The sequence below is a fragment of the Coregonus lavaretus genome (genome assembly GCF_964263955.1).
Source record: "Coregonus lavaretus genome assembly, contig: HAP1_SCAFFOLD_2449, whole genome shotgun sequence".
Lineage (NCBI taxonomy): Eukaryota > Metazoa > Chordata > Actinopteri > Salmoniformes > Salmonidae > Coregonus > Coregonus lavaretus.
In genome coordinates, this window is record NW_028158726.1 from 48,763 (window position 1) to 64,198 (window position 15,436).

Consider the following 15,436-nt stretch of genomic DNA (forward strand, 5'->3'; position numbering starts at 1 on the left):
CACTAGTGAAGTGCTCCACATCCTTCCCTTCACTAGTGAAGTGCTCCACATCTGAAGCTGCTAACACAACATTCACTGACTGGAACGCAGAAGACATCCTGAAGATATTCTGATATTGGACTGTTTAAAATGTTTTAGAATGAAAAAATAAATAAAACGGTCTTCATGACTTTTCATTGACTTGAAGGCTACTTCTCATGTATCATCACTCTTGGGCTTTCTGTGTGTGGCCATAATCATCGGACATTTAGAAAACCTTTCCTGTAGAAATCCAGGCAGCAGAATACGTTTTATGATTTTTTTAAATTCCAAATCTGGATGTAGAATCATTGAATCATTCCGTGATTATAAACCACATGAAGAAAACGAAGCATGTCACAGTGCATTACATTATAATGTATAGGATTTTAATTGAAAGACAAACAGTGGAAGTGTATCAGAGGTCAGGGTTCAGAGGTGACTCAGAGAGGAGGTTAGGGGGGTCATTCAGATAGAAATATAGCATATCGAAGCATATTACAGTGCATTACATTATAATGTATAGGATTTTAATTGAAAGACAAACGGTGAAAGTGTATCAGAGGTCAGGGTTCAGAGGTGACTCAGAGAGGAGGTTAGGGGGGTCATTCAGATAGAAATATAGCATATCGAAGCATATTACAGTGCATTACATTATAATGTATAGGATTTTAATTGAAAGACAAACGGTGAAAGTGTATCAGAGGTCAGGGTTCAGAGGTGACTCAGAGAGGAGGTTAGGGGGGTCATTCAGATAGAAATATAGCATATAGAACAGACATGCTTCTCTGACATGTAGAGTAATGAAGCATGTCAGTTCTATTCATGACATTTCTATCTGTCGGTACGTTAAGCCTTTCCAAGCGCGAGCCAGGTCCCACGGTGAAGCTCAGCTCTGTACAGTACTACTGCAGTACTCTAAGAGTAAAACTATAGTACTGCAACTCCTCAGTCAAGGCCTGGGGGCGGAACCAGAATGGAGGCTGTGGCCGAGAGGCTGAGCTGAAGCGCCCTATCAGAGTAAAGGGAAGGGTCAGCCTATCATAGCAGAGGAGGGGAGAGAGTAGCCTATCAGAGAAGAGGGGAGGGATCTGGTTAGAAGCATAAACTCTATTATTTAATGTAATTAAATATTGTCTATTGATTTGTAACAGACTCTTTTCTGCAATCAACCTTTTTTCTAATCTAATTTCTCCCAACAACAGAACAGAGGGAGATGAACTAAACAAGCAGGCCATCCCAGCAGAATATAGAACAGGAGAGACCACGTCCTGATCTCCATGGTAATAAGGTGTTCCAGGTGTAGTTTAGTAGTACTAGGTGTGTAGGTAGGTACGGACCGAACCTTACAGGGTAGCTACACAGAGACAGACAGCAACATATTATAGACATCTAAATGTCTCTGTCTGGGTACAGATGCATGCTGGTCCAGTCTGAAGTGGTCTAATCTGCTGGATTGACTGGGGCTGGGGCTGGAGAGGTCAGAACACACCCAGAATCTCCCCAGGAGACACCCCATCCAGCCACAGCATCAGTCTGTTTGTTAGGCTTGTAGAGAGGGCCATGGTCTAGACTGGTCTGGAGGACAGCTGGAGGACAGCTGGACTGGACAGCTGGAGGACAGTCTGGAGGACAGCTGGACCAGACAGTGGAGAACAGTCTGGAGGACAGCTGGACAGGACAGCTGGAGGACAGCTGGACTGGACAGCTGGAGGACAGCTGGACAGGACAGCTGGAGGACAGCTGGACTGGACAGCTGGAATGGACAGCTGGACTGGACAGCTGGAGGACAGCTGGACTGGACAGCTGGACTGGACAGCTGGACTGGACAGCTGGACTGGACAGCTGGACTGGACAGCTGGAGGACAGCTGGAGGACAGCTGGACTGGACAGCTGGAGGACAGCTGGACTGGACAGCTGGAGGACAGCTGGACTGGACAGCTGGACTGGACAGCTGGAGGACAGCTGGACTGGACAGCTGGAGGACAGCTGGACTGGACAGCTGGAGGACAGCTGGAGTGGACAGCTGGACTGGACAGTGGAGGACAGCTGGACTGAATTCCAGTAGAACAATATCTTCAGACTCCATATCCAACAATCACAAGTGTTTGGACAGAAATAAACATCCCTCATCCTCTTCTTTCTTTAGGAAGAGAAAGCAGACCATCTCCACTATCTGGATGCCTTGTTGTGTCACCATTCTGTCTGGAGGGATCAGGCAGTCCAATAGAGGATCCTCTCCCCTCTGCTGACTGGGAGAAAGGAGGGAGGAGGAGGGGCCTCCCTCTCTTATATCCCCCTCCTCCCCCTCCTCTCCCATCTCCCCATCCTCTCCCTCTCTTATTTCCTGATGCAGTTGGGCCAGCTGAGTCCTCCGCAGGCTGCAGACACAACTACATACAGGACCACCTGACGAGAACACACAACATAGTTCAGACTATTATACACACACAGTACGGTGGACAGACAGACAGACAGACAGACAGACAGACAGACAGACAGACAGACAGACAGTACTTACCAGTGACACCACCACTACGATGACAGTCAGTTTGAGGTTCTTCATGCACATAGCTCTGGCCAGGTTACGACTGGTGGTCTTAAAACTCACAGACTAGAGGAGAGGAGAGGAGAGGAGAGGAGGGGAGGGGAGGGGAGAGGAGAGGAGAGGAGAGGAGAGGAGAGGAGAGGAGAGGAGAGGAGAGGAGAGGAGAGGAGAGGAGAGGAGAGGAGAGGAGAGGAGAGGAGAGGAGAGGAGAGGAGAGGAGAGGAGAGGAGAGGAGAGGAGAGGAAGTTAGTGATGCTCTGAGCTGGGTTATAGTAGTAGTAGGGTAGTTGGTGTATAGTTGAGTAATTGTAGTAGATCAGAATGTGACTCACTGAGCCGACCAGGTTCTCTGTTTTATCAATCAGCAACTCCAGCTTTTCTCCCCTCTGAGCCACCAAGTCTGTAGGAAACAAAGTAAACACAAGAAACTAAAATACACTGTACAGACGGTCATCGATCCTTAGACTCTTCTCCCCTAGCCCCTAACATCTCCCCGATGTTGCCTTCTCCCCTAGCCCCTAATATCTCCCCGATGTTGCCTTCTCCCCTAGCCCCTAATATCTCCCCGATGTTGCCTTCTCCCCTAGCCCCTAATATCTCCCCGATGTTGCCTTCTCCCCTAGCCCCTAATATCTCCCCGATGTTGCCTTCTCCCCTAGCCCCTAATATCTCCCCGATGTTGCCTTCTCCCCTAGCCCCTAATATCTCCCCGATGTTGCCTTCTCCCCTAGCCCCTAATATCTCCCCGATGTTGCCTTCTCCCCTAGCCCCTAATATCTCACCGATGTTGCCTTCTCCCCTAGCCCCTAATATCTCCCCGATGTTGCCTTCTCCCCTAGCCCCTAATATCTCCCCGATGTTGCCTTCTCCCCTAGCCCCTAATATCTCCCCGATGTTGCCTTCTCCCCTAGCCCCTAATATCTCCCCGATGTTGCCTTCTCCCCTAGCCCCTAATATCTCCCCGATGTTGCCTTCTCCCCTAGCCCCTAATATCTCCCCGATGTTGCCTTCTCCCCTAGCCCCTAATATCTCACCGATGTTGCCTTCTCCCCTAGCCCCTAATATCTCCCCGATGTTGCCTTCTCCCCTAGCCCCTAATATCTCACCGATGTTGCCTTCTCCCCTAGCCCCTAATATCTCCCCGATGTTGCCTTCTCCCCTAGCCCCTAATATCTCCCCGATGTTGCCTTCTCCCCTAGCCCCTAATATCTCCCCGATGTTGCCTTCTCCCCTAGCCCCTAATATCTCCCCGATGTTGCCTTCTCCCCTAGCCCCTAATATCTCCCCGATGTTGCCTTCTCCCCTAGCCCCTAATATCTCACCGATGTTGCCTTCTCCCCTAGCCCCTAATACAGCGGTAGGATTGGAGTCTTATCTCACCGATGTTGCGCACCATGATGCCTTTCAGGTCATCAACCTGCATCTGAGTCTCAGTCAGACGATCTGATGGAGGAGAGGAATGGTGCTTCTAGAGAGAGAGAAGGAGGGAGAAAGAGAGAGAGAGAGACAGAGAGACAGAGAGAGAGAGAGAGAGAGAGAGAGAGAGAGAGAGAGAGAGAGAGAGATAGAGAGAGAGAGAGAGAGAGAGAGAGAGGGAGACGTAAAACACCAAATAATGCATGCTGAGCAGAATTAGGCCGATACCCGCTAATGATCAAAATCCAGAAAAAAGCAGTTAAATTCTATAACCACTTAAAAGGAAGCGATTCCCAAACCTTCCATAACAAAGCAATCACCTACAGAGAGATGAACTTGGAGAAGAGTCCCCTAAGCAAGCTGGTCCTGGGCTCTGTTCACAAACACAAACAGACCCCACAGAGCCCCAGGACAGCAACACAATTAGACCCAACCAAATCATGAGAAAACAAAAAGAGAATTACTTGACACATTGGAAAGAAGTAACAAAAAAACAGAGCAAACTAGAATGCTATTTGGCCCTAAACAGAGAGTACACATTGGCAGAATACCTGACCACTGTGACTGACCCAAACTTAAGGAAAGCTTTGACTATGTACAGACTCAGTGAACATAGCCTTGCTATTGAGAAAGGCCGCCGTAGGCTGACCTGGCTCTCAAGAGAAGACAGGCTATGTGCACACTGCCCACAAAATGAGGTGGAAACTGAGCTGCACTTCCTAACCTCCTGCCAAATGTATGACCATATTAGAGACACATATTTCCCTCAGATTACAGAGATCCACAAAGAATTCGAAAACAAACCCAATTTTGATAAACTCCCTTATCTACTGGGTGAAAAACCAGTGTGCCATCACAGCTGCAAGATTTGTGACCTGTTGCCACAAGAAAAGGGCAACCAGTGAAGAACAAACACCATTGTAAATACAACCCATAATTATGTTTATTTGTTTTCCCATTTGTACTTTAACTATTTGCACGTCATTACAACACTGTATATAGACATAATATGACATTTGAAATGTCTTTATTCTTTTGGAACTTCTGAGTGTAATGTTTACTGTTAATATTTATTGTTTATTTCACTTTTGTTTACTATCTACTTCACTTGCTTTGGCAATGTTAACACACGTTTCCCATGCCAATAAAGCCCTTAAATGAAATGGAATTGAATTGAGAGACAGGCAGAGAGAGAGATCGTGAGAGAGAGTGAGACAGAGAGAGAGATCGTGAGAGAGAGCGAGACAGAGAGAGAGAGATCGTGAGAGAGATCGTGAGAGACAGAGAGAGAGATCATGAGAGAGACAGAGAGAGACAGACAGACAGACAGACAGACAGACAGACAGACAGACAGACAGACAGACAGACAGACAGACAGACAGAGTGTTGGAAACAGACAGACAGACAGACAGACAGACAGACAGAGGATCAGTGGATAAAACACAAATGGAGTGTGTGTGTTTTCAGTGGTGTGGTCATGTGCTCAGAGTTCCCCCAGAGGCAGAGTTGCCATGCAACCTTTACACATCCTCCATTCAACCTTTACACATCCTCCATTCAACCTTTACACAACCTCCATTCAACCTTTACACAACCTCCATTCAACCTTTACACAACCTCCATTCAACCTTTACACAACCTCCATTCAACCTTTACACAACCTCCATTCAACCTTTACACAACCTCCATTCAACCTTTATACAACCTCCTTTCAGCCCAGTCTTTTATCCACTAACCCTTCCTCCAGCTTCCCCACAGCCATAATCCTTTCAGCCCAGTCTTTTATCCAGTCTCCCAGTCCCTGCCGCTGAAAAACATCCCCACAGCATGATGCTGCCACCACCATGCTTCACCGTTGGGATGGTGCCAGGTTTCTTCCAGATGTGACGCTTGGCATTCAGGCCAAATGGTTCAATCTTGGTTTCATCAGACCAGAGTCTTTAGGTGCCTTTTGGCAAACTCCAAGCGGGCTGTCATGCACCTTTTACTGAGGAGTGGCTTCCGTCTGGCCACTCTACCATAAAGGTCTGATTGGTGGAGTGCTGCAGAGATGGTTGTCCTTCTGGAAGGTTCTCCCATCTCCACAGAGGAACTCTGGAGCTCTGTCAGAGTGACCATCGGGTTCTTGGTCACCTCCCTGACCAAGGCCCTTCTCCCCCGATTGCTCAGTTTGGCCGGGCGGCAAGCTCTAGGAAGAGTCTTGGTGGTTCCAAACTTCTTCCATTTAAGAATGATGGAGGCCACTGTGTTCTTGGGGACCTTCAATGCTGCAGACATTGTTTTATACCCTTTCCCAGATCTATGCCTCATCTGGGAGATCTACGGACAGTTCCTTCGACCTCATGGCTTAGTTTCTGCTCTGACAAGACCTGTCAACTGTGGGACCTTATATAGACAGGTGTGTGCCTTTCCAAATCATGTCCAATCAATTGAATCAACTTGTAGAAACATCTCAAGGATGATCAATGGAAACAGGATGCACCTGAGCTCAATTTTGAGTTTCATAGCAAAGAGTCTGAATACTTATGTAAATTAGGTATTTCTGTTTTTTTTTTAAACCTGTTTTCGCTTTGTCATTATGGGGTATTGTGTGTAGATTGATGAGGATTTTTTGATGATGAGGGGTGTGTGGTGGGGAGGGAGGGAGGGAGGGAGGGAGGGAGGGAGGGAGGGAGGGAGGGAGTCAGAACAGAGACAGTCAACACACTAGTCTTAACCATTCACGATCAATCACTTCTATAGTTCAGATGAAATCATGTGATCATGTGATGTGTGTGTGTGTGTGTGTGTGGGTGTGTGTGTGTGTGTGTGCGTGTGTGTGTCTCTCACCATCTGGGCCATCAGAGTGGAGGAGAACTCTGAGTTCATAGCGTAGGGCAGGGCTGTCTGAGCTCTGGAACCATACGTCGTCTGGAAACGCTTCTTCACCTCTCCCAGGAAGCTGAATGCACGCGACCGCTCAAAGTCCTAACAGACAGACAGACAGACAGACAGTTAACACACACTACAGTCCTAACAGACAGACAGACAGACAGTTAACACACACTACAGTCCTAACAGACAGACAGACAGACAGACAGACAGTTAACACACACTACAGTCCTGACAGACAGACAGACAGTTAACACACACTACAGTCCTGACAGACAGACAGACAGTCAACACACACTACAGTCCTGACAGACAGACAGTCAACACACACTACAGTCCTGACAGACAGACAGTCAACACACACTACAGTCCTGACAGACAGACAGACAGACAGTCAGTCAACACACACTACAGTCCTGACAGACACAGTAAGTCAACACACACTACAGTCCTGACAGACAGACAGACAGTCAACACACACTACAGTCCTGACAGACAGACAGTCAGTCAACACACACTACAGTCCTGACAGACAGACAGACAGTCAGTCAACACACACTACGGTCCTGACAGACAGACAGACAGAGAGTCAGTCAACACACACTACAGTCCTGACAGACAGTCAACACACACTACAGTCCTGACAGATAGACAGACAGTCAGTCAACACACACTACAGTCCTGACAGACAGTCAACACACACTACAGTCCTGACAGATAGACAGACAGTCAGTCAACACACACTACAGTCCTGACAGACAGTCAACACACACTACAGTCCTGACAGACAGACAGTCAGTCAACACACACTACAGTCCTGACAGACAGACAGACAGTCAACACACACTACAGTCCTGACAGACAGACAGACAGTCAGTCAACACACACTACAGTCCTGACAGACAGTCAACACACACTACAGTCCTGACAGACAGACAGACAGACAGACAGTTAACACACACTACAGTCCTGACAGACAGACAGTCAGTCAACACACACTACAGTCCTGACAGACAGTCAGTCAACACACACTACAGTCCTGACAGACAGACAGACAGACAGACAGGCAGTCAGTCAACACACACTACAGTCCTGACAGACAGTCAGACAGTCAACACACACTACAGTCCTGACAGACAGACAGTCAGTCAGTCAACACACACTACAGTCATGACAGACAGTCAGTCAACACACACTACAGTCCTGACAGACAGACAGTCAGACAGACAGACAGTCAGTCAACACACACTACAGTCCTGACAGACAGACAGTCAGTCAACACACACTACAGTCCTGACAGACAGTCAGACAGTCAACACACACTACAGTCCTGACAGACAGTCAACACACACTACAGTCCTGACAGATAGACAGAGTCAGTCAACACACACTACAGTCCTGACAGACAGACAGACAGTCAGTCAACACACACTACAGTCCTGACAGACAGACAGACAGACAGTTAACACACACTACAGTCCTGACAGACAGACAGTCAGTCAACACACACTACAGTCCTGACAGACAGTCAGTCAACACACACTACAGTCCTGACAGACAGACAGACAGACAGACAGACAGACAGACAGGCAGTCAGTCAACACACACTACAGTCCTGACAGACAGTCAGACAGTCAACACACACTACAGTCCTGACAGATAGACAGAGTCAGTCAACACACACTACAGTCCTGACAGACAGACAGACAGTCAGTCAACACACACTACAGTCCTGACAGACAGTCAACACACACTACAGTCCTGACAGACAGACAGACAGACAGACAGTTAACACACACTACAGTCCTGACAGACAGACAGTCAGTCAACACACACTACAGTCCTGACAGACAGTCAGTCAACACACACTACAGTCCTGACAGACAGACAGACAGACAGACAGACAGGCAGTCAGTCAACACACACTACAGTCCTGACAGACAGACAGTCAGTCAGTCAACACACACTACAGTCATGACAGACAGTCAGTCAACACACACTACAGTCCTGACAGACAGACAGTCAGTCAGTCAACACACACTACAGTCCTGACAGACAGAGTCAGTCAACACACACTACAGTCATGACAGACAGTCAGTCAACACACACTACAGTCCTGACAGACAGACAGACAGACAGTCAGACAGACAGTCAGTCAACACACACTACAGTCCTGACAGACAGACAGACAGACAGTCAGACAGACAGTCAGTCAACACACACTACAGTCCTGACAGACAGAGTCAGTCAACACACACTACAGTCCTGACAGACAGTCAGACAGTCAACACACACTACAGTCCTGACAGACAGACAGACAGACAGTCAACACACACTACAGTCCTGACAGACAGACAGACAGTCAGACAGTCAACACACACTACAGTCCTGACAGACAGACAGACAGACAGTCAACACACACTACAGACCTGACAGACAGTCAGACAGACAGTCAGTCAACACACACTACAGTCCTGACAGACAGACAGACAGTCAGACAGTCAGTCAACACACACTACAGTCCTGACAGACAGACAGTCAACACACACTACAGACCTGACAGACAGTCAGACAGACAGTCAGTCAACACACACTACAGTCCTGACAGACAGACAGACAGACAGTCAACACACACTACAGACCTGACAGACAGTCAGACAGACAGTCAGTCAACACACACTACAGTCCTGACAGACAGACAGACAGTCAGACAGTCAACACACACTACAGTCCTGACAGACAGACAGTCAACACACACTACAGACCTGACAGACAGTCAGACAGACAGTCAGTCAACACACACTACAGTCCTGACAGACAGACAGACAGACAGACAGACAGTCAACACACACTACAGTCCTGACAGACAGACAGTCAACACACACTACAGTCCTGACAGACAGACAGTCAACACACACTACAGTCCTGACTGACAGACAGACAGTCAACACACACTACAGTCCTGACAGACAGACAGTCAACACACACTACAGGGTGTGTGTTGACTGACTGGGGGGGGGGGGGGGGGGGGGTCTCATGTTTCCTTAGAGGGATAATTAGTTTGTAGGCCAAACCATTCGGACGCTACAGGCGTTTTCGTGAGAAGACTGATTTTCGGGATGTCTCACGGTCTGATAAACACCGCTGTGGCTTGGCCACCGTCCACCGCAGATGCGGAAGGCCACCAGATTGAGACGCATCCAATGCAAAAGATATCTCTAGCTTAAACTGACAGATTTAGATTTTTTATTTATTTATGCTAATTAGATTTCAGCAGGTGCGCAGACATCGACTCTAGGGGGTTAACAGTCCTGCAGCCCACCTATACAGAACATACTCACTCACATCAAAACTACAGCCTGTATACTCACGTCATCGGTGATACAGAGGTATATGATTCTGTCATGGCAGATGTAGTGGAAGAGATAGCTGAAGGAGAAGACAGATAACTCAGTCAGATCTTCAACGGTCACGCCAACATTCATACAGTACAAGTCGAACAGGAATGTCCAACTCCAGGAGGAGATGTGTGTGTGGCTGTCTTTGAGTGCATGTGTTAACGCTACCTGCCATGGCTGTAGGTGAGCTTGTTGTTCTCGGACGGTATCTTAGCCAGGATCTGTTCTGTCACCTCCAGGAAATTACCGCCACACCACGCATGCTTCGCCAGGATGGTGCTGCTGCGGGCGACCACCGCAAACAGGATCGCCATGTTTGTGGACAGGGTCAGGAAGGTCAGTTGGTCAGGGATTCACTGAGAGAGAAGGAGGGATGGGTGGAGGGAGGGAGACGGATAGAGAGAAATGGTGGGTTGACATATTTTCACCACTAGGCTAGTGGCAAGATAGAGAATGAATAGTAGCCAAGTCAACAACAACGTAGTTAAGATCAACAACACTGACATGTAACGTTAGCTAATTAGCCAGCTAACGTTAACTAACTAACCAACCAAATCCAATGCACTAGCTAGCCGTTTGGCTGCAAGGTGAACATCTGGTGACATGAGCAAGATATTCACCACCGTAGCTAACTTTACCATTACCACTTTTGTTTTGATTAAAACGAAAGTAGCTAAATAACTTAACGTTAGGTTGATGGCTGGTTAGTATAACTTACAAAAATGACTAACAAAGACTGTTGTAAGCTTACAGCCATCCTGGATACCTAAGATTCCGATCCTCATGGCACATCATCGTTAGCAATAATACGACCATATAAATGGTTTTGTTAGCAGTAATAAACAATAAAACATCATCATACATACCTGCGAGGCTCAGCAGTCTTCAAAACGATGTGTTTTCACCATTTAAACAACGGCTTCGATAATCCTCTTGAATGACTTCTGCTTTGCAGACCCTTCATCAGAAGCGTTCTCTGGTTCCTTCTAGGGAAATGTGGTTCTTCGACTAGGAACTACTGCTTACAACGAATAAGCATGCGAAATATTTGAACTACACTTCTTGGTACACAACTACTTTCTGGTCGTGTATCGCTGACTAACGTCACGTGTTTTTCCACCGACGTCACATTTACGCGACGAAACAGGAAGCGTTGCAGTCGAGCGGTATAACCAAAGATGTATAACTAAACCAAGATAGACCACTGCCTGTCATTTCCAAGTGTGAACAAATGAGTCAAAGTGGGCAGAGCCAAGCATGCGCTAGCGAGATCCTATTGGCCCGTTCTAGCCTATATCTGCATATCTCCTTAATATAATAATAATATAATAATAATAATATCTCCTTCTCCTTATACACAGCGCGATTTTTAAACAACTTTTGCGAAGGGTAAAGTCTACAAAACTTAGTCCACTCTGTTCATAGCAGATTTGAGTTTTGGGAACAGAAAACTGTATTCAGAGCAAATGTTTCATCGATGAGAAAATATGCAGGATATATCGGCCAAAATCCATATCGTTCCATCTTCTCCCACTGCCCGCCAGTGGGCTTCCTCTCACTACCATATTTAGTGAGTGGAAACGCCAAACGGATGCTTCACGTTTATACATCCAATGAAATATCTGTCTCATTGTGCCATCAGTGGTATAACACTTACGCTTTGAACACACCAACTGTGTTATGCGTTTTGGGACACCAGAAGTACATTCATTCCCAATGGAACGCTGCGTTTGCCTTGCAGCATTGCGTTGCAGAGGCAGTTGCAGTGCGTTCTGGGTGGAGCATATGTTGGATTTATGGAATTTATTCGTCAAACTGTAAGCGTAGACGGGTTGACAGAAATGGTAGCAGAAGGTGAATGTTGATATTTTGTTGCACACATATCTAGATGTATTTTATTTTTTATTTTACCTTTATTTAACTAGGCTAGTCAGTTAAGAACAAATTCTTATTTACAATGACGGCCTACACCGGCCAAACCCGGACGACGCTGGGCCAATTGTGCGCCGCCCTATGGGACTCCCAATCACGGCCGGTTGTGATACAGTCTGTAGTGACGCCTCAAGCACTGAGATGCAGTGCCTTAGATGATGCTGCATGCTATTTTGCGCAAACACAGTCGGTGTGTTCGAAGCGTTATGGTCCCGGTTCCAAGGACACCAGCGGATAGAAAATCCAATATGGCTGCCAACGCAATGCCATATTTGGACATGTGTGTGTGTGACGTCCGAATTTAGTAGCTCTACTCCCATTGGTCTAATAATTTGTTTAGTTTTTTTTTGCATGTAGCTTGCGATACAGTACATCATGGATGAGATCAATGGATCTTCAGAAATTTGGTTCATATAGATAGCTAAGTGTATAGCTACTTAACTAGTTACTTTACAACAAAACATATTTCAAGTTTTTTTTTTAAATAAAAAAGCAAATCTGAATGCGATGCACACGAGTCCTATTCAGAAAACGATCAGCTGGCGATTGTTTAGCTAACGCTAGCATGTACAAATAGCTAGCTACGTTAGATGGGTGATGTATATTTAATGTGTTAAACAGGGCAAAGAGTGTTAGAAGTGGTTTTGTATTATATTTACCTGCACGTGTACCTAGCTACCTGCCTGTAACTATATTGCAGGGATAAGCAGTGTCTTGCAGAGTCAAGATCAGAGCTTGAGCAAGCTCGTTTTGAGACCTAGCTAGCTAGCAAAAAAAAAACACAGTGTGTACCAATACCCATACAAAAACAACACCACACCACAACAGGACATTTCCTTAATCCCACCCGGGGTCAGAGGTCATGATGGAGCTACCAGCATATTGCTTACACCTATCCAATACTTTCAGATCCACACAACACGTTTCTACGGCTACGGGTTGATTTGGGTTGCAGGGATTAAGACTCTGGGTTCTGAGTCCAGGCCCAGATCAACACTGTATTTATATGGTCTAATGGACCAACACCACAATAACAAGAGACTATCTGTGCTATTAAATATAGTAAGTTAGTGTGTGTTACTGCTCCTAAACGGAGGGGGTCAGGTAGTGGGTTAGTGTGTGTTACTGCTCCTAAACGGAGGGGGTCAGGTAGTGGGTTAGTGTGTGTTACTGCTCCTAAACGGAGGGGGTCAGGTAGTGGGTTAGTGTGTGTTACTGCTCCTAGATGGAGGGGGTCAGGTAGTGGGTTAGTGTGTGTTACTGCTCCTAGATGGAGGGGGTCAGGTAGTGGGTTAGTGTGTGTTACTGCTCCTAGATGGAGGGGGTCAGGTAGTGGGTTAGTGTGTGTTACTGCTCCTAGATGGAGGGGGTCAGGTAGTGGGTTAGTGTGTGTTACTGCTCCTAGATGGAGGGGGTCAGGTAGTGGGTTAATTGCTCCAGTAAGTCTCTCTGGATAAGAGCGTCTGCTAAATGAATAACATGTTAATGTAAATCCCAGCCAGGATGGGAAGGAAGAAGATATGACTGTCTTATGGTAGCTGCAGACTGATAGTCAACTTCAACATTTTTCGCCAAAGGGGGTCGGATCAAATAGGCTGCTTGCTGTATTACAGTACTGTACCACGTCCGTCCGTCCGTCCGTCCGTCCGTCCGTCCGTCCGTCCGTGCGTGCGTGCGTGCGTGCGTGCGTGCGTGCGTGCGTGCGTGTGTGTGTGTCTCTCGCTGTGTGTCGTCCCCCTTCATCCATTCCTCACCTGTTTCTGTGTCTGTTGCTGAGGCTGCCTCCTACCAGTGTCTGTTGGGAGGGCAGACCAAAGCGGCTCAGCTGCTGTCTCCTCTGCCCTCTCCAGCCTCTGCCCTCTCCAGCCTCTGCCCTCTCCAGCCTCTGCCCTCTCCAGCCTCTGCCCTCTCCAGCCTCTGCCCTCTCCAGCCTCTGCCCTCTCCAGCCTCTGCCCTCTCCAGCCTCTGCCCTCTCCAGCCTCTGCCCTCTCCAGCCTCTGCCCTCTCCAGCCTCTGCCCTCTCCAGCCTCTGCCCTCTCCAGCCTCTGCCATGGCCTGGCATGGGCACCACCTCACAGCCACAGCCACTCCTCCACTGCAGGCTCCTCCTGCTGCTGTCTACTCTGCCCTCTCCAGCCTCTGCCATGGCCTGGCATGGGCACCACCTCACAGCCACAGCCACTCCTCCACTGCAGGCTCCTCCAGCTGCCCAGAGACCACCAGCCCCCAGAGACCACCAGCCCCCAGAGACCACCAGCACCCAGAGACCACCAGCACCCAGAGACCACCAGCACCCAGAGACCACCAGCACCCAGAGACCACCAGCACCCAGAGACCACCAGCACCCAGAGACCACCAGCACCCAGAGACCACCAGCACCCAGAGACCACCAGCACCTCACAGCTCGGCTCAACGCAGCCAGACAGAGAATAAGTCAGTAAAGGACAGGGTAATGTTTAGAAGGAACAACATGTCAGAAAACACAGTGAAACAGAAGGTAGAATACTATCTGAACTTGTCCAATATCAAACGCTTGTTGCTGTTTTTTTGTTGCAACACGTTTTGTTATGGTGTGTTGAACCAAGCTTCAATAAAGAACGTCAATAGAGGACAACATCAACAGGTTTGAGTTCAGGACCATCAATAGAGAACAACATCAACAGGTTTCAGTTCAGGACCATCAATAGAGAACAGCATCAACAGGGTTGAGTTCAGGTGGATGACATTGAACACGTTGAAGTTAGCAGTAGGCCTAATGGAATGAGTAGAGACGATATGATTAATTGCTAGACCTACCTGGCAGAGAGACACATAAGATAATATATAGACAATTCATTTCTATCTGAACTTTCAACAATGTTTTTATCTACTGAACACAGCTCAGACACACACACACAATGACAGAGAGAGGTGAGTGACTACAACTAGATAGAACAAGATAACCAAACCAGGTTATCCCAATCCTTTAGTGTGTGTGTGTTTGTGTGGACATGTTTAACTATTCTTGTGGGGACCAGGAGTCCCCAAAAGAATACTAAACAAACAAAAATGTGACCAACTGCGGACATTTTGTTGGTCCCCACAAGGTCAAATGCTATTTCTAGGGGGTTTAGGGTTAAGGATAGAATTAGTGTTAGGGTTAGAATTAGTTTTAGGGTTAGGGTTAGGGGCTAGGGTTAGGTTTTTGGGTTAAGGTTAGGGTAAGAGTACGTGTTAGGGGTTAGGGAAAATAGGATTTGCGCCATTACCATCT

At 47.4% G+C, this 15,436-nt stretch overlaps 1 protein-coding gene across 1 annotated transcript; it reads right to left on the reverse strand.

The window, feature by feature from the left end:
- Positions 1–376: 376 nt before the first annotated feature.
- LOC311123658 (vesicle-associated membrane protein 7-like) lies at positions 377–11,344 on the reverse strand. The gene is made up of 8 exons (XM_084197901.1): positions 11,118–11,344; positions 10,420–10,607; positions 10,225–10,282; positions 6,812–6,949; positions 3,947–4,034; positions 2,899–2,966; positions 2,540–2,632; positions 377–2,427 (listed from the first exon to the last, which is right to left on the reverse strand). The coding sequence occupies exons 2-8, from the start codon at positions 10,563–10,565 to the stop codon at positions 2,359–2,361; spliced, it is 660 nt and encodes a 219-aa protein (XP_084054027.1). The 5' UTR covers positions 10,566–10,607; positions 11,118–11,344; the 3' UTR covers positions 377–2,358.
- Between the last annotated feature and the right edge of the window lie 4,092 nt (positions 11,345–15,436).